General features: G+C 34.9%; 1 protein-coding gene across 1 annotated transcript in view; it reads right to left on the reverse strand.

Moving 5' to 3' along the window:
- Positions 1-13,066: 13,066 nt before the first annotated feature.
- Positions 13,067-24,684, reverse strand: part of LOC127561285 (disrupted in schizophrenia 1 protein-like) — a 183,064-nt gene continuing 171,446 nt past the window's right edge. The window contains exon 9 of the mRNA XM_051996572.1: positions 13,067-13,263. Within this exon, the coding sequence (XP_051852532.1) occupies positions 13,067-13,263 (197 nt within the window). The remainder of the gene's footprint in view (positions 13,264-24,684) is intronic.

The raw sequence follows: 24,684 nt of genomic DNA on the forward strand, positions 1-24,684 counted from the left end.
AACCTACTTGGAGCAAGTAGGTTAACATCAAAAACAAAAACAAAACTTAGAAGTTGGCAACTGGTCCCATCACTTCCTGGCAAATAAAGGGAGAAGAAATGGAAGCTATCATGTTTTATATTCTTAGGCTTAAACATCACTGTAGACATTGACTACAGCCATGAAATTAAAAGGTGCTTATTCCTAGAAAGGAAAACTATGTCAAATCTGGACAAAATACTCAAGATCACCTTGCTGACAAAGATCCATATAGTCAAAAATATGACTTTTTCTGTAGCAATGGATGAGTAGGAGAGTTATATTCTAAGGAAAGCTGAGCTCTGTGGAATTGACACTTTCAGATTATGTAGCTAGTAAAGACTTTTGAGATTCCCTTGGACAGCAAGGAGATCTAACTAGTCAATATTTAAAGAAATTAATTCAAACTATTCCTTGGAAGGTCAACTACTGAAAGTGAAAAATACTGTGGCCACATAAAAAGAAGATGGGATTCACTGGGGGGGGAAAAAAAAACTCTGATGTAGGGAAAGACTAAAGGCAAAAGGAAAGGGGCTCAACCAAAAATTAGATGGATAGATAGTTCCATGGCACTATAAGCAGGGACAGACTTCAGGAGATAATGGAAGATAGAAGGGCTTTGCATGTTAAGGTCCAAAGGATAATGAAAAGGCATAATTGAATGACTGAAAAAACAACATTTCTTTAATCAAGAGCATCCAAATTATGCTTTTAATTTGAAAATGTAAACAAAAAAATTAAGTTTCACAACAATTTACCAAACTTCTATTATACACAAGGCACAATGCTAACCACTCTGGGTAATACAAAGAAGGATAATGCAGTCTCCAAATTCAAGACACCAGGGGCCTCTGGTTGGGGCCATTCCATTTGCCCAGTTACAAGGTACAAGAATGGGTAAGATCAGCATACAAGCTCTCCTTCAAAAGTAGAGTAATACTCCTCACCAAGTGATGATAAAAATAATAGTAGTAAATGTTGTACTTTAAGGGTTGCAAAATATTTTGCAGTTATTATTTAGCTGGATTATTAAACTAGCATGGGAGAAAGGTTCTATAGATATTATTCATTATTCCTTTTTTAAGGATGAGGCTGAGAGTATTTGCTATGATCAAATAGCTTTTAAGCATCAGAAAATTTTTTTGATTATGGAACTTCTAGAGTCTGAATCCATGCTCTTGTAATATGACAAACTAATAATAATAGTAGTAGTAGCATGTATATAAAACTTACTATGTACAGGGAATATTGCTTTGTAATTATTATCTCATTTGATCCTGATAACAATCCTGCAAGGTAGGTGCCCCATTTTTATAGATGAAGAAACTGAGGCAAACAGATTAAGTGACTTGCCCACAGTTGCACAGTTAATAAATGGTGCCAGATTTGACTCCTTTTCTAGCTTACTTTTTTCTTTACTGTGAATAGCATGCTTCATATTATAGTAGCTTCCTGATTTTTTCCTGCCTAATTATTATTACTATAATAATTTGTTGGCTTTTTTTGATTGATATATGTGATTTCAGTGATGTGGGAACCTAACAATAGGGATACTCCCTCCATTTTTGGACACCAACCTCTCCTCTCTAACTTGTAATAGTCTTATAATATGGGCTGAGATAATGAAAGGCCTACAACTTGTCACTTATCCACAACTACTCTATGTGAAAGGCAGGCCCTGAGCCCTGGTCTTTCTGGCTCAAAGTCCATCCCACTCTATCCATTCTGCCAAGACTCTCCTCATTAATAATAGAGATTAATAAAATATAGTTAATAAAACATTTATGTCACACCTTAAAATTCACAAAGCACTCTCATCAGAACAATCCTGTAAGATAGGTAGTGCATATATTATTTATAATTCCTATTGTCAGAGAAAGAAACTGAAGTTCAGAGAAAATAATGTAATATATCTATGATCATGAATCTAGTGTTACATCTCCTGACTCCAGATCTAACACATTTTCTAATGTGCTTTCTAATTTCATTTTCTGTATTCTGTTCACTTTGAAATGCTTCTACCAATATCCAGTCTGACCTGTTAAGTGCTTGGTTTCTGCTTCAGTCTGTTCTCCCAATTTCTAGAGAACCTCTCCCTTCTATGGATCAATAAGGAATCAATGGTTGAGTACTCCTGCCTCAGTCTGACCCCCAGGATGTTATCACTGGTGATTAATCCCTTTTCTTATGCTACTCAGTGTTGGGGGTCTCAACAAGGAATGCAGACAAAACTTCAAGTACTGAAGAGGATATGAAATATATACCTATAAAGATAAACAAGGATACAAATTGAATGTCTTTAACTTAAGTTTCTAATATTGTTGCATATTCCTCTTTATACAATTTCTATTTCAGTCAACTTGTTCTGCCTATTGTTATATATATAAAATATTCTATCCTCCATGTCTATGTCTTTGTGACTAAAGGTGGTTCCCTATGTCTGGAATGCAAGCAATCAACAAGCATTTTTTAAGTACCTACTATGTACTGAGGATGCAAAGAAAGGCAAAAGACAATTCCTGCTCTCAAAGTGCAGCACAGAGTCTAATGAGGGAGACAAAATGCAAACAGTTGTGTACAAATAAACTATGAACCTGATGAAAAGAACATAATATACAGGGAGAAAATGCTAAAATTAGGGCTAATTGAGAAAGACTTCCTTACAATATGAGGTTTTAGCTGGAACTGATGGAAGTCAGTGGGCAAAAGTGAAAAAGGGGAGACTTCTAGGCATGTAAGCACCTAGTAAAAATTGCTGGAGTCTAAAGATGGAAAGTTATTGGAATTTAATGAGGGGAAAAGGAGGGATATGACATGGACAGCTCTAGATTTTAGGAAGCTCCCTTGGATACTGAGTGGAGGATGGACTGGAGAGGGGAGACATTCATGGCAGGCTGACCATCAATAAGTCTAATTCAGTGCCCATGTGTGAGATGCTGAGGGCTTGGATCAGGAGGTGACAGAAAGGTCAGAAGAGAGAAGACCCCCACCTCACTGAATCTCTATGTCTCTTCCAAGCAACGAGTGGTTTGATTTCCAAAAGAGGATTTTTCACATGTCCCTTGCTATTAAGTCCTATATTCTCCAAAGAACAAGTTGCTTCTGACTCAGCAGAAAATAAAGCCCTATGAAATTGTCAATGCTGTAAAGTTACACATACATATAACCTGTAAAGAAAAGGCTATTAAAATAAAAAATAAAATAAAATAAAAAATAACTCTTAAGAAAAAAAAAGAAAGAAAGAAAGAAAGAAAAGAAAGTCCTGTGAGGCTCATTATATGCAAGGGCTGTTTTGTTTTTATCTTTGTATGTTCAACATTTATCACACTACCTTGTACACAGTAGGGGTTTAATAAATCTTCTTGAATTGTATCAAAGCAAACTGAGGGTATAAATTTGGGATCAAATACAATCTACTTTGAATTTTTTTTTAAGTTCATCACATATGTACCCAATGAAACAACAAAAAAGACATACTAAAAGCTGGCAATTCCATATTTCCTAAATATACACACATTAAGATTTTATCCAAAACTAAATTCATATCGTAATACAGCCCTCAACTAAGTGACTCCAAATGTAAACTTCTAAAAGTAATGTCAACTATAAGCTTCTCATGAAAAGGAACTGGTACACACCCACCAGAAGGGAAGGGAGGGGAAGAAAAAAAAAGAAATTTACACGATATCTTTATTATAAATTTAAAAGAAATAAGTTTTATAGAAGAGATTTATAGTCCCGTGTGCAATCATCTTTTTTTATTATACTATGTTATGGAAATGTTTTATTTCCATAAATTAGAAATAAATTTTTAAAAATTTAAAAAACTGTTTCATATTTGTCCATATTTTCAAAGCCTAGTATAGCACTTGACACATAATAGGTATCTTATAAATCTTTGGTCACCAATTGATTAATCAATTGATATATTATATTCGATGTTCTTAGAAGAATGAGATACTGTAGGATATGGAGGAAGAAAAGAAAGAGCTTTGCAAAGGATATGAGAGATTCCCCTATAATGTGTCTCCAATGCTAGGACTTTGGGAAACAACCAAATGAAGAGATTGTCTTCCTTCAAAGTTCTACCTCCTTTTTCAAAAAGATTTTCCTTTAATGCTAGTGACTTCCCTCTATTAATTATTTTCATTTAATCATGAATATATCTCATTTTACATAGTTATCTTTCCTAGATTATGAATTTTTCAAGAACAAAGACTTTCTTTTGCCTTTCTTTGACTACATAGCACTTATCACCGGGCCTGGAACTTATATAGTAGTTACTTATATGCTTATTTACCACAAGACTAAAATGTCTATCATGTCAGTCCTGGGAATGTATGCTAATGAGCAGAGCATGTGGTGAGAATAAATAGTGTGAGTGTAGAAAAAGAAATGAATAGAATCTGGGAGTAGAAAAGCTAGAGATTCCTATCTTGATGCCTGAGTCATCTTCCCCTTGGGTTTTCACTGTGGTAAATGAGAGTATTAATAATTACTTATGTTGACAACAGAGGGCATAGCAAATAAAATGTCAACCCGAATTCAAACCCTTCATCTAACATGCACTGATTGTGTGATCTTAGACAAGTAACTTTAGCTCTCATTTCTCCAAACCACTCTCTGAGATTATAAATTTCAGAGAAGATCCCAACCTACATTGATAGAAAGAAGAGAGTTTTATCTTCGTGGGGTTACTTATACCAATAAAATCATACTCTATCCCTACTCTTGGGTGGATCCAGGGTGAAGATTTATTCTGTATAGGAGGTCATACTCAAAATTCTTGGGAAATGGAGGAATAAATCATCTATGTTTCTGTTGTAACCTGGAAAAAGCAACTGTCAGGTAAGCTTACTCATCCCCAATCTTTAGAGAAAGGATGCCCAAATACAGACATTAGAACATAATTCATGTCTGTATACAGTATTTCCCTTTCACCTATTACAGATTTATAAATACATATAACATAGCCTTTGTAAAATATATTTCCTTGAATTACAAATTCAACAACTGGTAGAATGTGGAATGTGGTTTATTTCGTTTCAGTTGGGAATTCCTCTTTTTTTTCCCTCCAAGATTATTCATTTTATTTACCAGTATCCAACAAATTGTAGATCCAGAAAAACACCCAAAGACTATATAGTTCACTTCAGATCTAAGAAATTCTTTTACATTATCTTTGTTAGACTATTATCTGAAGGAAATCCAATGAGAGTGAATTCATTGCTTCTGAAATCCTTTCTTCTTTTGGTCATCTTGAATTACAAAGAAGTTTTGTTTTTTTGTTTTGTTTTGTTTTAACATTAAGCCTAAATCTGACTCTGCAAGTCTTACTCAGCACTATTTTTTCCATCTAGGTCAAAGCAGAAAAACTCTAATCCTTCTTTCAAATATCAGCCCTTCAAATTCTTGAAAGCCTCAATCATTTTTTTCTAAATCTCTTTTCCAGATTAAGAAACTCTAATTCTTTTAACCGATTCTTATATGGGTTCATTCCCTAATTCTTTCACCTTCATGGTCACCTTCTTCTGGAAAAATTCCAATTTGTCTGTCTTTCAAAAAAGGTGATATCTTGAGTGTGAAAACACTATTCCAGATGTAGCTTGGCAAGAGCAGGGCAGGATGGGACCAGCTCCCTCCTTTTGGAAAGTTGCTTTGCAAGCAAAAAGGTCACCTATTGCTTCCTTGAAGTTCCATTCAGCCCAAAGTACTTCAAATCCATTTATCACTCAATAGGTTCTAGGAGTGGATTTAGGAGAATGAGGAAGAGATACAGTAAAAAGCTAGTGCAAGTCACAGAGAGGGTTTTCGTGATGGTAATGAGCCATCTGCAATTTGGAATCCTCCATGGTAACAAATTCTCATTCCATTTGTTTATGTTTTATTCATCACATATAAAGTATTTTGTGAAATGACAATGATGAGCTCCTCAAAATACTGTATGCTTTTTTCTTTGAAAAAAAAATATGGGGGCTATTAATGGATTTCAATAGCACAACAGTTCCACTGAAAATATCTCTATACTAAATTTGTCCATCTCTGTCACAACTCCCACATTCTTAAATGCAACAGGATTCCCATTTTGTGCCAAAAATAAGGTGCTTGAAGAAGATCATAGATTTTTATTTTTTATTCAGTTAAAACAACTTGTAAGCCAAAGTATATTAAAAAGTATTCATGATGATAATTTACACTGCTTATAAAAATCAACTCAAAAGAAATCACACTTCATTTTGTAGTGTGTGTGTGGGCTGGGGAATGATATGAATTCTTAGCAACCTAATTATTAATTATAGACTGATGTTATGCTGTATAATGGATTATGATGTGGGAAAAAACTTGTAGCTAAATTCAGAAAACGTGGGTTAGAGTTCTGACTCTTTCACTTATACTGGTCATATGACCCTAAATAAATTTTTCAACTTTCCATAAATTTAGCTTTCTACATTTGTAAAGTGTATATAATATTTGCACTTAGTATACAACATTTATATAATTAGTGTAAAGAAAAATATTTTGCAAAATATACAATGATATATAAATGAAACCTATTATTATTATTCAAGGATATGCACATGCCCCATGTCACCCTCCCAAAGCATTTTATCAGTGGGAATGAAAAGCAAATATAGCAAAAAGGGCATTTAGATTGGTGAATCAACTGGGAAATATACATTAATGGGAGGGCATATTGACAATACATATTATTCTCATTGACTTATAGGACCCCCATGAAAAAGAAGGAACAACTCAAACACTTCCAAAGTTTTTCATATTGTAACATATGCTCTGGTGCTACTTTTCCAATTCCCACCCAACTTGGTGGGTGTAATTCCCAGAGCTTGGCTGACATGTGTTCTTTAAAAGTCATAAGAGTAGCCCTGAAAGCTGAGGAGAGTAAATGACTAATTCTATAACTCATTAGCTCCCACTAATTTATTTCCTTCCATTATCAATTATATCAATTAGACATATTACTTTTAGTTCAGGATAGTAACTAAGATGGTATAGAAAGAATAGCTAGTATAAAACCATATCCCAAAAGTCTGTGACACATTCTCCCACCAATATATACAGGATCTAAGGGAAAGTAAACTCAAATTTAGAGTACAAATATAGCTTAGGGTCACAGTTTCTGGTTATTAAAAGTCTCTTTCTGCCTTCATTGATGTGCTCCTAAAATTCTTTAAGAATGAGGAAAGTCTCTGCTCAGCTTCTTATAGTCTTAAAGCTATCTTTCTTCAATATCATTAGTTTGTCCTTGTCTTCCAATGCAAATACTTTTTCTTCTATGATGGAGATGCTGCAAAGATTAGGACACTGATGGAAAATCCAAAATCCTCTAAACCTTTGAAGTACATAAAGTCTTTCTCTAAGCAAGGAGTGGAAGAAGACAAGGAAAATACTTTTTCCCCAAAATTGATTCCTTCTTGGAAGCTTGACTGGGAGGTTTCCACATCTAAACTGCTAGATAATTAAATCTACAGGTTCCAAACTTGGCCTGCTATTTTTATCTAAAACTCAAAGAGCATCACCAGTCTCCAATAAACCCAAAAATACTTACCTGAAGCATCATTTCACTTCATGGAATGGATTTTTTTAAAATAACTTTTTATTGACAGAACCCATGCCAGTGTAATTTTTTACAGCATTATCCCTTGCACTCACTTTTGTTCCGATTTTTCCCCTCCCTCCCTCCACCCCCTCTCCTAGATGGCAAGCAATCCTTTACATGTTGAATAGGTTACAGTATATCCTAGATACAATATATGTGTGCAGAACCGAACAGTTCTCTTGTTGCACAGGGAGAATTGGATTCAGAAGGTATAAATAACCCGGGAAGAAAAACAAAAATGCAAGCAGTTTATATTCATTTCCCAGTGTTCTTTCTTTGGGTGTAGCTGCTTCTGTCCATCCTTGATCAATTGAAACTGAATTAGGTCTCTTTATTGAAGAGATCCACTTCCATCAGAATACATCCTCATACAGTATCATTGTTGAGGTATATAATGATCTCCTGGTTCTGCTCCTTTCACTCAGCATCAGTTCATGTAAGTCTTGCCAGTCTTCTCTGTATTCATCCTGCTGGTCATTTTTTACAGAACAATAATATTCCATAATGTTCATATACCACAATTTATTCAACCATTCTCCAATTGATGGGCATCCATTCATTTTCCTGCTTCTAGCCACTACAAACAGGGCTGCCACAAACATTTTGGCACATACAGGTCCCTTTCCCTTCTTTCATATCTCTTTGGGGTATAAGCCCAGTAGAAACACTGCTGGATCAAAGGGTATGCACAGTTTGATAACATTTTGAGCATAGTTCATGGAATGGATTTTAAGGATTTCTAAATATCAAGGATTTTTCAAACTTAGTTTAAAGTGATTGATTGATACAAGTGAATTATCTGGACTTAGTTCATATTTCAGGGTATGTCGTCTAATCATTTATTCTAAGTGGGAGAAGTGGTAACTAGGTGATTAACTCAAATGATTCCAAATCCTCCTATAGAACCCCAGCTTCTTAAACTTTGGATCACAACCCCATATGGGATCTTGTAACTGAATGTGGGGGTCATGAAATTGTAATTGGTTATCAATAAATATTTGATTTGTATACCTATTTTATATACTTATAAATGTGGGGTTGTGTAAAAATTTCTCAGGTGAAAAGGTGTGGTAAGTGGAAAAATTTTAAGAAACCCTGCAATAAAGTAATAGAATATTAACAACATATAATCATAGATTTAGAGTTTGAACAATCTTAGAGATTATATAGTTTAATCTACTTCTTTTACAGATAAGAAAATGAAGTCTCAGAGAATTTAAATGATTTGCCCCGAAAGCAACCAAAGCCCTTATTCCTCATACTTTCTACCAACCCACAGACTTTAAAGATCATTAATCTTAGAAGTGTAAATTTGATCTCCTCTACCTAAAAAAATAAACTACTGGATGAATCATGCATTTCTTTATTTGTTTTCAAATTTTAGTATTCATTCAAAATAATCTAATATACAGTCTTCAAAAGTTTTACCACTATTTGAAGCAAATAACTTCCCAATTATTTTTGTAATTTTTCTGTTTTTCCCATTAAATTAATTATTTCTTTAGAGACAAAAATGAGACTGATTCTTTGCCTTGTAGAGCTGTCCCATGAAAAAATATTGGATTTTAAACCTAGTTTTGCTCTTTGTGGTCAACTTAAGACTATAACTCAAGATCCCTTTAATTTTGCTGGACATGAGAAGAACTTCAAAGAGAAACATGTATATATCTCACTTGTGATGTTTTATAAAGAAAGAAGCTTTAGCAGGACCTATTAAACTGAACTTGCTACCTTGGGTCTATCGCTTTCTGCAACATAAAAATTTAAGGTAGAACTGGCTATTTCATAATTTAATTTCTAACTACAAGTTTTCCCACTTTTCTCCATATCAACCTAGCAATAATACCTTAGGATCTTTATCATGTAGAATTTTGGAAGGGACAAGAGAAACTATCTAATCCAATTTCCTCATTATAAAGATCAGGAACCAGCTACAGAGACATTAAGTAACCTAAGATCACACAGGTAATAAAGAGAAAAGTCAGAATTTGAATCTAGGTACTATGTCACTAGATTCATTCCTTTTTTCATCATATCATCTGTCTTTCAAGTGACTCTTCTTTTAAACAGTTGTTTTTAAATAATTTTGTATATATTATTGCCTCCCTCCAAATTACAAGATGTTGATTCTCTAAAAATAAGGCTATATCTATTTATCAGATATTAATTCATTCTCTCAAATATTTGATTTTTTTCTTCTTTATATCCCTAGCTTCTAGCATTATATTTGGTATATAATAGGCACTTAATAAATATTTATTGAATGAATAAATATATAATTCATTATGCTAGACAGGCTGTGCCCTCAATAGCTGTGATAGCTTATTAAACTAGTCTTTGTAAAAAGGATACTTCATAGTCGCTTTATAATTTTATCACTCAGATTGTTTCAGCTTGTAACTGACCAAAATGGACAGCGGAAAAATGGATGTAGATTAATTTTCTCAAATATCTTATATTCTTCATTTCCCAGATAAAGAAATAGTGTCCAAACTGTATCCTTAAATCATTTAAGTATACCTTAAAATTAAACCTACACAAAAATCCTAGATCCATGGATAAATGGGAAAAAATATAGAGGAGATCTTCCATAAGAAAGAAAATTTTTATTTGGCCAAAGATAGACCTTATAAATACCAACTCAGGATTCAAGGAGAACTTCAGGGATCTTGGACTTATATTGTGTGTCTATAAACCCCATGGAATAATAATGCTGGAGTGAGAGGCATTAGCCCTGGAGAAAGAGATGTCTAGGGTAGCAAAAGAGATGACAAAGGGAAATCAAAGAAAAAACAATCCCAACATGTCAGCAGGATGAAAAGTATGACAGCTGTCACTGAGTAAGAAGAGAGAAGGAGATAGGAAAGAATGAACTAAGAAGAAAAGAAAAAAATGCCTATCAGGGAGGCACAAAATGAATCGATAAGGGCTATTTTGCAGAATATGTCTGATGGGGTAGAAAATCCTGAAGTCTCCATAGAGAAGCAAAGAGGCAGAGGGTGGAGGTGGGATGGGAGGCTCTTTAAAGTAACTGATAAGCATTGGAAAAAAATGTCTCAAAAAGAATATCTAAGACAGGAAGGTCATTCACATGGTAGCTCCCAGATGTGGGGACCAGGGAATGAGAACTGACAGAACATACAATAAGGCAGACTAGTAAAGTCTGAAGCAGAAGAAAAACAAGCAAGGGAACAAAAATATCTGAAGCTTTAAGATGAAATAACTGCAGTAGTCTGGGAAGGATATATTGAGTTCTATGGGCCAAAATTTAAATGATACTAGTGAAGGAGAACCAGTATGGCGAGGTGCTAGAGACCACGTCATGAAGAATGTTTGAAATAGCTGAGACTGCTTACCTTAAGGAAGAGAAAACTTGGGGAAAACAGAAAAGCTGTTTTCAAATATTTGAGAGGCTGTCATAGAAGAGAGTGAGAATAGCAGAGTGAGCACAAATCACAAAAAAATTTGGATTCTGAGAAAATGATTATTAATAACCAATGGTTTGGGGACACTCAAAAATTCAATCTCTTGAAGGACATTATTGATAATAATATTGAACTAACACTCCACTCAGGTGAGGAAACCATTGTGTTCTACTCAGGTTTAAATAGGGATAAATTCTTGAATAGATTGCCCAAGGCTGAGAGTAACATAAATAAATAATATGATCAAAATTCATAGGTTCAATCCCTCATTGTAATATTTATTCTTTCATTGTAAATCAGATTGTTAACAACCAGATTATTAACCCTTGGGAATACTATTCTTCCAAAGTCATGAGCCTGCCACCATGATTCTCTTTGGTATAAAAGAAAGATAGTCAAATGAGCATCCTTTCATTAATAAACATGCTAGAATTATTGTTATAATGATTAAATTACTCCAAAATTATGTCTCTCAAACATTTTAAATATTACATTTTACATAAGGACAAACTTCCAACAAATACAATTATAGACAAATGGATAAATGTCCCCATAACTGGTAATCTGTAGAAGTTGGCTAGGTATATAGTTGGGGCAGCTAGGTGGTAAAGTGAATAGAGTACTGGACTGTAATAAGAAAGACTTATCTTCTTGAATTCAAATCTAGCTTCAGACACTAACTGTGTAACTCTGGGCAGGTCACTTAATCCTATTTGCCTCAGTTCTTCATCTGAAAATGAGTTGGAGAAGGAAATGGCAACCTCTTCCAATATTATTGCCAAGAAAACCCCAAATGGTTTCACAATCAGACACTATTGAACCCTAAAATGAGGTGAAGATATTATAGAGATTTCTGTTCAAGTTGAAAGTGGAAAAGAAGATTTTTTTAAGTCATAGAGTCCTCAAATTATAGACTCAGAAGCCACTAGTTCAACTACCTCATTTTACACATGTAGAAACTGAGACCCAAAGAAATCATGTTAGTTGTCTATAACATAGGCAAGTAAGCATGAAGGGTGGCATCTTCCCACTCTGAAATTCAAGGATTCTCAAAACCATGAACAACTATGAAATTTAGACCTCAATCTCCTCTTATTTCTAAAAGGACACCTTTTCCCACCTATCTCCCCCATACATACATAGCACTTTTTTTTTTTTTGGTTTTGATATACACTTTTGAAACTACCTGTGGCTCAAATCAGTATGGTAAATGCTATTTTAATAAGCTTTTTCATTTTTATTTAAATACATTTTTGCTTTTATTTCACTATTATTTCTGAATATATCCTATCTCCATCCTCACCCAAGCCCCAGAAATAGAATTTTGTGACAAAAAAAAGCAAATAAAAACAAAATATTGAATGCCTCTGACAATGTATGCAGTATTTTACCTCATAGTTCCCCACCTCTCTGTTGAGAGCAGGGAAGTATATTTCATGATCTATTATCTGTTATTTGGAACCATTATTAGATCTTCAGTGACTCAGAGTTTGACTTCTTTTAGTAATTTTTCATTTACAGTGTTATAATAAATGTGTATTCTATTCTGATGTTGTTTCTTTCACTCCATATCTTTCGTAAAGGTTTTTTCCATTGTACTTCAACAATATTTCATCATTCTCAAGCTGCCAACACAGCTTTACCAACCTTTACACACAGATGTAATTTGTTAAGTTTTAAAATACCAAAATAAGTATCAACCAAAGAAATAGCTCAGACATCCGTGCCAACAGAAAGACTGTGCTAAATGATCAAAAGACCATTAGCAAACTCAGAGGGGAAGGAGAAAAAAAAATGTCACTCATAAATAACAAGGCAAAAACTGACAACAGATCCAGCCTCCTCCTGTTAGTCAGACGCCTGCCAAAAATCTTAGCCCACCCCCAGCTCCCAACTGAGAAAGTGTTCTCTCTGTCACCCTTCACAGTAGTATTCCCATGAAGCAGTGTTGTTCTACCCCTGACACAATCATAGCAAGCTCTCTTGTCAGCCAACAGTTGGTGAACTACTTACCATAGGCAGTCTCCCCCTGTTCTATTTCTTGTCTCAGTCTGTTGTAATCTTCTTTAATTCTCTCCAATTTCCTGACGTTCCTGGCAACAGGCACTAGCAGCTTGTTGATCAGGCCCTCCAGCCCTTCTTTCTCAGATATTAACGACCTAATCTCCTCCACGAGATCCTTGGCTGTAGAGAAATTATTCCCTGCAGCACAATGAAAGAAAGAGCACAGGAAAGCAAGATTGGTGACATTGGGAGGTTAGGCAGAAAACCTGAGCAAACTGGCACACGGGTACCACAGTAACAGTGGCAGAATGGGAAGCATCATTTGGAACTGAACTCTGAAAAATCAGTGACTCCTTAACCATCCACCACTATAGAAAAGGAGAAAACACTAGAGGATGTTTTATAAATGGAAAGGACTTCTTGCTTTGTGAGCAGTTCTATTTCATATTACTCCCCTTCTTATACCCCTTAATTGTCTTCCTAGATGTTCTCCAATTCAACCTTATCCTCCGTCTCTGTAGATGATATGCATCATCCACCAAGCCAAAAACTCTCTTTTCTCTACCTCTTATAAATACTGGTTTCTAAGACCAAAGCTTCACTTCAAAGCTCACTTGAGATGCTTTCTTCTATAGAAAGTTCCTTTTGATTTCTCTAGTTGTTAGTTCTCTCCCTTCTCATATTATCCCATATTTTTAAAACATATGGTCTCCCCCTCTCTCCCAAGAAGAATATTAAGTTCCTTAAGGGAAGGAGATTTGTTTGTTCTTACCTCCAGCCCCTAGCCTTTGACATTACAGGGAGGACAAGACCTCTGATTTCAGTTTTATATGTCCAATAAAAGTTTGTTAAGTGCATACTATGTTCCAAGAACTGTGCTAAGCCTTTACAATTAATTAAATACACTTAGTTACAATTAATACAATTAAATGTATGTAATTATTATAATTAATTATATACAATTATTACAGTTAATAAAAAGATTATTACATACAATTAATAAAAAGAAAGACAGCCTCTGGCCTCAAGGATCTTATAATCTAAAAGGGGGAAATGACATACCAAAGGAGACAAGAAAGGAGGGGGAAATTATGGAGTATTGGATAGAGAGGCATTTTGTTCTGTAATTCTAAAACCAGGCAGAGAAGCAAAGAGTAGAGGAAGGCCAAAAAGTCTAGTTTCTGCCCTCTCCAGAGGAAGGCATTAGGAAGAATTTGTACTCCATCCTCTAATCTCAAAAAAAAAAAAAAAAAAAGGGAAAAAGGAGGCTGAGGGAAATGGTGTCAATGATCAAAGGAGGTGAAAATTTGAAAATTGGCAGGGCAGCAACAGGTGGCCCAATAGATAGACTGCTGATCCAAGACTATGGAGAACCCAAATTCAAATCTGGCCCCAGATACTTATTACCCACATGACTTTGAACAAGTCACTTAACTCTATTCATCTCAATTTCTTCATCTATAAAATGAGCTAGAGAAGGAAATGACAAATCACTCCAGTATCTTTGCCAGAAAACCCCAAATAAGATCATAAAAAGTCAAGAAGGACAGAGTGTAATGTTGAGGAAACTCCTTTACAAATACAAATGGGCTCTGCAACTTCTATAGAGTTGTCTAGGAAATTGAGGGCTTAAGTGGCTTGTCTGGAGTCATATAGCCAGCATGTTTCAGAAGCAGAATTTTAGCAAAAGTCGCCCTGATTCATGGTTGGCTTGCACAGAGTAATTGCTTAATAAATTATTGTTGAGTCACATTCAGTATACTATGGTTCATTAGTACTCAGATTAAGATATAGCAACTCCCAAATCATATTTAGTAATTTCACAAATTTATAAGGTACATAAGTATGCATTAGTTCATTTCTCCCCAACATCAGACTTAGAAAGATAATTTTCCTGCCTTTTCAAATGATATTTCTCTTTTGTTTTATTCAGTGGACAGATTCCCTGCTAATATCAAAGCTAGAAATGGTTTTCCAAGATAAATATCACAGAATTCATTGCATTGTGCTATTTAAACATTATACTATAATAAAAAGTGTGTGATCTGACAATAGCATCAATCCATGATGTATTGCTGTGTTCCTATCATGATTATCACAATAGCATTAAGTAAGAAATCACATGGTCCTTCCAAGTTAATTCAACCATCATATATAACACGATTTGCAAGGCACTATCCAAGGCAATGAGAAAGACAGAAGCAGAGATGATGGATTCTGTTTTTAAAGTGCTCATAATCTAACAAGTAAAAAAAGTCACATTTTTTTATCTGAGAGAGTGAGATAGGTACAAAAGACAAGTCTAGACAAAATGGTATATGAAGTATGAGGAAGAGGAGATCAAAGGAAATTAAAGTTGGTGACATTGGGATTTGATTTCCTTTGGGAAAATGTATTTAAGCAGATGGCACTCAAGTTGGGTGAATGAAAGAACTTGATGGAATGAAATTGAAGGAATGGAGAGACTTTAACAGATGGAAGTTGGGGAGGGAGTCTTTCTTCCCTCTTTTGCCAAGACTGTACTTGGACAAAATCTGGGGAATATTAACTGATATGAGACCTGAAGAAAAGTAATTTAGGAAGTCCCCAAACAATAACTGCTTCATTTAATTACTTAAGTTTGTATCACAAAGAAAAATATCAAATGTCTAGGAGTGTTACCAGAAAATCAAATGCAATGCCCAATACCTTAAAATTTTAGGAAAAAAATTTAACTAAAATTTTCTATGGTTAATACACACAGTTGCACATGCCCACCTCTCTGAATACTCACTGTTTAAAAGAATTAGAAAGACCAAAGAAAATATAGTCCTGAAACACAGGTCAGCGTTTCTTTTTTAAAACTTTTTTAATGCTTTTTTTTTAATATCACACTCATTTGAAAACATTCCCCTCTTAATCTTCTTTACCTAATAAGGCTTCTCTTGAAAAAAAATTAAGCAAAACAAACCATTATATCCACCAAATCTGAGAGTACATGCATCGTTTCAGTCACTTCCCCATCTTATCTACCACCCACCTTAGTCTCACATTATCATTCCCTGGTCCAACCACACATGGAATATTATATTTACTTTTGGGACCCATACTTTAGTAAAGACATTGATTAACTAGAAATCTAGAAAAGATTGACAAGAATGATAAGTAGCCCTTTGATAATATCATGTGATGATTAACTGAAGAAATTATCGATATTCCTTCCACAGAGCAACTTTCCCCATTTTAGTTTCAACATATCACAAGTCACCATAAGAAATTAATGGGGATTTGGAGGAAGTTTTACAATAGCTGCAGACAACACATAAAGGCCTGCAGACAACACAGAAAAAGTTTAGAAATTTAGAAATCATAAAATATATATACAATGTTATATAACATCAACTTTTTTATCTTTTAATAACATAATAATTAAAACTTTTTTGGTACAAAAGTGGGTGGTCAAAACATTTACATAAGTTTTCCCGGTTGCTGATCCTCTACCCCCTCAGCCATATGGAAGGGATAACTGTAAGCTGTCTTAGTCTTGAAAATAGAAGAGTTAAAAAGATATGAAGCATCACTCCATGATGTATTGCTGTGTTCCTATCATGATTATCACAATAGCAATAATAAGAAATCACATGGTCCTTCCAAGTTAATTCAACCAACACATATAACACAATTTACAAGGCGAATTCAAGTATTCAAAGAAACAGGTTTCCTTTGATTTTGTTGAATGGTTTGCTTAAATCTTTCTAGCTTTCCACTCTTACATGTCCTAAGACATTTAATTATCTGATCCATTATCTATATTCATCATTTTTAAAATGAGACTATTACATACTGATCAGTTCCTAGGATGGTAGTAAAGTGACTGATTAAAATAATTGCAAAGCACTTAGAAGATAGGATGTGACAGAAATATGAAGATAGACCAAGAATAATGGGTGAAATTTGGATGATGATAGACAAACTTAATGTAAGGAAAAATGAGTTACTTTGAAAGAGAGGCTAGAACCTGGGAGGGAGGAAGGGAGAGAGGAAAGGAGGAAGGGAGGAAGGGAAGGAAAGAAGAAAAGAAGAAAGAAGGAAGGAAGGAGGAAGGGAGGAAGGAGAGAGGAAAGGAGGAAGGGAGGAAGGAGAGAGGAAAGGAGGAAGGGAGGAAGGAGAGAGGAAAGGAGGAAGGGAGGAAGGAGAGAGGAAAGGAGGAAGGGAGGAAGGAGAGAGGAAAGGAGGAAGGGAGGAAGGGAAGGAGAGGGAAGGGAGGAAGGGAAGGAGAGGGAAGGGAGAGAAGGAAGGGAAAGAGGGAAAGAAGAGAGGGAAGGAAGAAACACGTGAAAGAGGTGAAGACAAGAAAAGGGAAGATGAGGAAAGGGGAAAAGGAGGAAAATAAAAAGAAGAAAGAAGAAAGGCATTTTCAGGAGTAAATGTATTTGAAGTAAGCAAGCTGGCAACAAAGCCATAGAACTCTGGGCTCCCCAGCAAATGGAACTCATTACCAGCACTGGAGCCCAGAGTCCTTAATAAACCATGAGGAAGGAGAGATGATTAATTACAATCTGGTGCCACTTTTTTTATCCTGTGGAAGATGGCTTGGGAAAAAGTATAGCACTATATATGAAAGTTTCATCTCTGCAAAATGATTCCAAATTCCCAAAAGGAAAGTTTATATCAAAACCTGAGCTGTAGTGAAGTGGCACTCCATCCCCCACCATGGAATTAATATTTCACAAGCATTTTGGCCTCAGATCTATGCCCATAAGGCAAACCTTGTCTGATGTAGGTCTTCACAGCAGCTAGAAGATGCCTATAGTTCTGTGATAAAAATTCAGATAAGTAGATACAGATCTGTTCACCAACTACAGAAAATGCTATCAGTGAACTCCTGCTCTCAATCACGGTAACTAAAATGGGCATTTTTTTCTAAATGACACATGAGTATTGACTCCAGAAAAAAAAAAAAAAATGCTGCCCTGACTAGCAATGCTACAAACACATCTGCTTGCTTTTTAGCATACAAAAGGTACTTGGGGATTTGCATGCATTTTAAAAGCATCTGTCAAAATATTTTATTTTGCAAATAACATAATTAAAATTCTCCAGGTTGACACCCAGACTGCTGTTCATCTTACCTGCATTCTCTGTACATTCATATTTCTGTCACACCCTATTTTCTAGATGCTTTGTAATTATTTTGATCAGTCATCTTTTGCTACAACCCCAGGAATTGATCAGTACCTGGTAGTCTCATTTTAAAGATGATGACTATAGACAACAGACTGAGTAACTTACTGGCTTAGGACACGGGAGAATGAAAAGTAGAAAGTTTCAGCAAATGATCCAACAAAACCATTTTTAGCCATCTAACTTAGACCTGAAATCCTTTTATCACCATTATTGGAACTTACATGTGTACTATGTTTGGAAAATTGTTGAGGGATTTCAGTGATCATAAAAGTTAACAGTACAAAACCCATATTTTTAATATTCTCCAGTGATGTTACATGACTAAAAAATAATGGAAGAGTAAGATATCAGAAGAATTGAAGTTACAAGTGACAGAAGATATGTAACAATATGGTTATACCCTAAGGATCTGTCCTGGGCCTGTTTCTCTCTCCCTCACCTTCATCCTCTCCCTTTCCTTTTCCCTCTTCTTCTCCCTCTCCTTCTTTCTCTTAAATATTATCTCTATGCAGATGACTCCCAGATCTATATAACCAGTCCCAGTTTTCCAGACTACCTTCATTGACCACTTAGAATTATATTGTCTATAGGTATCTCAAACTCAAGATGTATAACACAGAACTCATTATTTCCTCAAAATCCACTCCCTTCTAAACTTCTTTATTTCTCAGGAAAACACAATTCTTTTATTCACCCAGGTTCTCTATCTCTCAGTCCTCCTTAACATATTCTCTCAAACCTCATATCTAATTGATTGGCAAGTTTTGTCAATGCTACCTCCCTAGTATCTTTCTCATTCATCCTTTTCTTTCTGATCACAAGACAACCACACTAGTGGCCTTTCTGCCTCCAATGTCTTTTCTCTCCATTCCACCTTCCACACAGGTGCCAAAATGATTTTCCTGTGGGTTATAACAATGTCACTTCTCTGGATCAATCAATTCCAATAGTTCTCTCTTTTAGAATAAAATTCAGGCAACTGCTTGACATCTGAAGTCCTTCAAAATCTGGCTCCAATCTGCATTTCCAGTCTTATTTTACATTACTTTTCTTCACACACCATGTGGTCTAGCCAACTGGCCTTTTTGCTGTTCCTCACCTAAAATGTTCCATCTCTTGTTTCAGTAATGTTGCTTAGACAATCAGTTTGAAATTTTTTCCACCTCATTGCCACTTCTTACAATCCCTAATGTTCTTCAAAACTAAGCTCAACAGAACCAGAGATCATTATACACTTCAACAACAATACTATATGAGAACAATTCTGATGGAAGTGGCTATCTTCAGCAATGAGAGGATTCAATTCAGTTCCAATTGATCAGTGATGAACCAAACCAGCTAAACCCAGTGAAAGAACACTGGGAAATGAGTGTGGACTGCTTGCATTTTTGTTTTTCTTCCCAAGTTATTTTTACCTTTCTAAATCCGTGTTTTTCTTGTGCAACAAGAGAACTATATAAACATGTACACATATATTGTATTTAAGATATACTTTAACATGTTTGACATGTATGAGACTGCCTGCCAACTAGGGGAGGGGTAGAGGGAAGGAAGGGAAAAGTTGGAACAGAAGTGTTCCCAGGGGTCAATGTTCAAAAATTACCCATGCATATGTTCTGTAAATAAAAAGCTATAATAAAAATTTTTAAAAAAGAATTCAAAACTAAGCTCAAAAATCAACTTTTATTTCATGTAAAAGAAATGAGAAGAGAATTCTTGAAAGACTCAACTGTTATAAAAAAAAAAAAATCACCTTTTACATGAAGCCTTTTTTTTTTTCCCTGAGGCAATTGGGGTTAAGTGACTAGTGTCTGAGATTTGATGATTTAAACTTAGCTAGTGCTCTATTCACTGCGCCACCTAGCTGCCCAAAAGCCTTTTTTATCTTGAGTAGTTAATGTCTCCTCCTTTTAAAAAAATTTATTTTATAAATAAAAGCAAGTGTTTTAAAGACATTCATACTATACTCGGCCTACAAGAGATGAACTTCCTTCAACCTACTAAGTGAATCATTACCATGGTCATTTTCATCAGACTTCTACAATAATCTATGATTGTCACTGGATATTTCTTAATTTAAAAAATTAGAAATGCTTTCTCATTAATTTATCAGCTAGCACTGAGCCATTAAGCTCCATTTTTGTTTATTAAATATTAAAGAATTTAAAAAAATTTTCCCCATAAACAATTGCTGCTTCCTCTCAATCTTCTCTATTTCTGTCTCTCTCTCTTTCTGTTTCTCTCCCCTTTTGTTCTCTCTCCTTTATCTCCCTCCTAGTTAGAGATATCTCAAAACTACTAATCAACTTATGGAAACATAAAAGTTAATGACTATAAAATTTATTAATAAGTTAAGAAATAATGAAACAAAGTGATAAATTATTATAATATTTAAACTGTGAGAAAGATCAAAGATGTAGTTATCTCTAACCTTCTTTTCTATTTTTAATTTCTCACTTCTGCAATGCAATCCTATCATTCAGTTTCTCCATATAACAATCAAGTCTTTCAAGAATTCTCTTTTCATTTCTTGACAATATGTTTTAAGGTAATTTCTCTTAAGGGACAAATTCTTTCTCTCAAACATCTCAGGATGTCTGTCTCTGTCTCTCTCTGTGTATGTCTCTCTCTGTGTGTTCCTCTCCCTTTCTCTTTCTCCTTTCTGTTTCTCTCTGTCCCTCTCTTCAGATTTTATTCCTCAGGCAATTTCCTTTTTTAGGTTTCTTTATAAGAAATGGTTAAACAGTTCTATTAGGAGAGAAATTTTCATGCTATTTTTTCATTGCATCACTTGGTCTCTTTTCCGTCATTAACTCAAATAACTTCTTTAGAATGACTTTAAATTGCCAGTCTTCCACCTACTTATCATAAATACTAATTAAACTATAACTTTTTAAGGTTCTAAGGACTCTTTAAAGTAGTAATAGTTTCTCTAGTCTCTGAGAAGAGGCCATTGAAATAGTGATAGCATTTCTATTTGTTTTGTAAATCCTTTTATATGTAAATATTTTCTCCCATTATTAGAACTGCAGAAACTTTTTTTCCTCATGAGCAGTTGCTCCTTCACTTCTCTATCTTTGTCTCTGTCTCCATCACTCTCTTTTTTCTTTCTCCACACCCCTTTTCCTCCCTCCCTAGACACAGATAGATATCACAAAACTGTTAATGTCCTAGGTTTATATAGTTAGTTGGTTGGTTGGTTGTTTTCCTTCATTCTCAAAGAAGACCAAAATGACATCACTATGTTAAAATTGAGTAACAGTGTGTCAGACTGTTGCTGAGCAGACCAATACAAGCTTAGAATGCTGCACCACAGGACAGACAAATATTTGGGATGGCTTTTCTAACTTTGCACATCTTATATTTCTTCTGAGATAATTCAATTCTGCTTTACTCATAGAGTATAGGACCTTCTCTGATGAGGGCACACCATAGTAGGTGGTCCTATGCCAGTGTCATATATAAACATCAAAATTAATAGTTATACAATTTATTTTAAAGTTAAAAATAAGTTAATTATACAATAAATAGTACATTAAAATGATAGTAGTAATTTCCTTGAGAGTAAATGGTTTCATTTCTTTGTATTCTCAGGGACTAACATAGTGCCCAACACATTTAAGTGCCTGATTAAATGTTTATCAGTTGATTGGAGGAATGTGTTGGTTGTAACACATTACAATAAAAAAAATTGCAAAAAATGGCATAAAATATATCATCAAGGACATGTATGACCAAAAAAGAGGGAGGAGAAATGGAATGGTCAAACAAGAAGACTAGCCCAACCACTGCTCTAATATCCACTCAGTATGTTTTATAAATATCAGATTAAAGCTTCATCTCCATTAAATTGGATAAATCCTGTACAGAATCTATAAATATCCTTCCAAATAATGGAAGACAACTATCAGCTTCCTTGAGAAATCTTTTCTTCTTCATAATAAATATCCCTAGTTCTTTCAATTAATCTTTGTAATTAATAATTAATGTTCTCAAGGCCCTTCACCAGCCTCAGTATGCTTCTCTGTATTACTCCCCAGCTTATCAAAGTCCTCAGTTTTCTCATTCATAAAATGTGAATAACAGAATCTACTTTACTGGATTATTGTGACAAATCAAATAAAATAACATGAAAAGTACTTTGCAAAATTTAAAATGCTATTAAAATATTAGCTTAACTAAGTGAGAGAGGTTAACTAATTTAAACATCTATATATCTAGGTCTGAAGATGTGTAATTATTAAGGGCAATTAAGTCCACTATTACCTTTCTTCCAACCAATGGGACTTCAATTCCATATTTGTCATCTTTTCAAGATCAGAGATCATTCTCTATGTTTGGAGGAAGGATGGAGAAAGGAAGCAAACTAAATCTTAGGTAATTATATCTTCTTCTGTTATGTTAACATATAATAAAACCGTTCCTCAATTCATTGCTGACTAATAATCTGGTCAGTAATAATCGGTCTAGGAGAACCAAATTCCTTTCTAGCTATGAGCCACAGAATTAGCATATCTATGATTGAAAGCTGGATTAAATGTCTCTCCATGCTTCTATTTCTCTGTAGAATTCCCTTAGAATTCTAGCCTGCTTTTGTAATGGCGTTACAATTACTATTGCAATAAAACTTTGCCCTTTGACTAGGAGATGGATCCAAGACTGCAAATTCTTTTCAGACACTTCGTGACACTGGTCTATGACCCCCAAACTTTTGGAATGCCTCTTTCCCAATCTCAACATCTGGTGATCCATACAGAAAAAATCAGGTCTCCCTTGGCTTGATTCCCTCCTTGTCAAGGTAAGCCTACTAATTTTTTCTCCCAGAATCCTATAGCTGGGATACCCCAAACCATTGGGCTTGTCTAGGTCATCATAAACTCCACACTCAGCAAGTTTTTCCTGGACTGGGGACACCCAGATTGGGAAATTCTTGCAATTTTCGGCAAAGTTGCTAGGGAACTTTTGCACCCTTTCACCTTCTCTGGGAAACCAGAGAAGACAGAAGTGCTATTGGACAGCTTTTTGCAAAATTTTACAGCTTTTTGGCAAATATGGAACAGTCCTCTTTCTTGTCATTTCTATGTGTGTCTGCTTCTCTGTGTAGAATGTCTGTGTGATGTTTGTTCTATGAGCTAGATTAAAATTGTGAAAAAAAATTCTGGAAACATCTCAATTGTGGGGATTGTTATCAAGATAAAGATAGACCAAGTCTCTCTGTTTGCTAACTCTTCTTATCTCAGAACTGTAGAGAAATTCAAATTCTGCCTTACCTGCAGAAATAAGAGAAGCAAAACCATGGGGACCTCACATAATCTTGCCCAAATGGCCCCCCAAACCTGCTTGGATGGGAAATGGGGATGGAGTGTGGATCATGCTCCGTGGTCAGTATTCCATGAACCCTGCACCTGAAATCAAAGGGATATCCTGGCACCCCAGATTTCATCAGGTTCTGTCCAGGAACTTCCTGGGAAGAATTTGGGTACCCCTGGCAGCACCCAGAAAGCCAGTCAGCCTCTGCATTTGGTAAGACCACCATTCTCTGTCTCAATTGTGGATATATATTAGCTGTGAAATTTATGGCAAATTATTTTATGTCTGCCCAGTTTGTTAATTTGTCAAGAGAAATAATAGATATTGTTGTGAAGTGCTTAGCATAAAACAAGTTATGTGAATTTAACTGCTTTATTGGATATAATTGTTTCATACTTGATAACTTTATGAGTTTGTTTTTTTTTTTAATGTGACCAACAAGTAAATAATTTCTATGTGTGTGTAAAATAATTTGGAATTTTTTTTGAGATATTATAGGAAAAGTAATTTTAAAGGAAAGCCCACTAAAGGGATCTATTTGCACTGATAGTATTAAAAGAAGAGTTTTGCAACTTTAGGAAAAGAGAAAAGCAGTTTGTCACTACTTCAGGAATTCTAGTTATCCAGAGTCAGACTTCTGAGGGCCTTGTCAGTAAAAACTGACACTTTTTCCTGGCTCACAAAAGAGAAATGAAAACCAAATTTTGATTCGGTTTGTCTAGGCTCATTAACTAAAGTCAAGTCTATTTTAAAATCTGTTTTATCTCAATTTTAAGAATTGTCTTGTTTTCTTCCGAAAACAAAAGGGAAACATTTAAGAGAATAGAAACTACAGCTAAAACTATTTCGCTATTACTTAGGAAAATTCTAAAAAATTGTTAACTAATTAATTGGAGTTATTTCATCATGTTAAGCCTTCTTAGTTTACCTCTGAATATGAAGTGTGAGTTCCTTCTTCTCTTCACAGGGTGGGAGAGGTGTCAAACAGCAGAGCCCAGGAAAGCACTAAGAATAGTTGGGATGGGGAATTTAGTAAATTCAACCCCCTCTCTAGGGTTTCTATGAACTCCCCTTAATTTGTAAGCTTCTGAGGTTTTTTTGAAACCATCAGGGTAAGCATCAACAGCCCTGAGAAATGAGCCT

The sequence above is a fragment of the Antechinus flavipes genome, chromosome 4 (genome assembly GCF_016432865.1).
Source record: "Antechinus flavipes isolate AdamAnt ecotype Samford, QLD, Australia chromosome 4, AdamAnt_v2, whole genome shotgun sequence".
In the NCBI taxonomy this organism is placed as follows: Eukaryota; Metazoa; Chordata; class Mammalia; order Dasyuromorphia; family Dasyuridae; genus Antechinus; species Antechinus flavipes.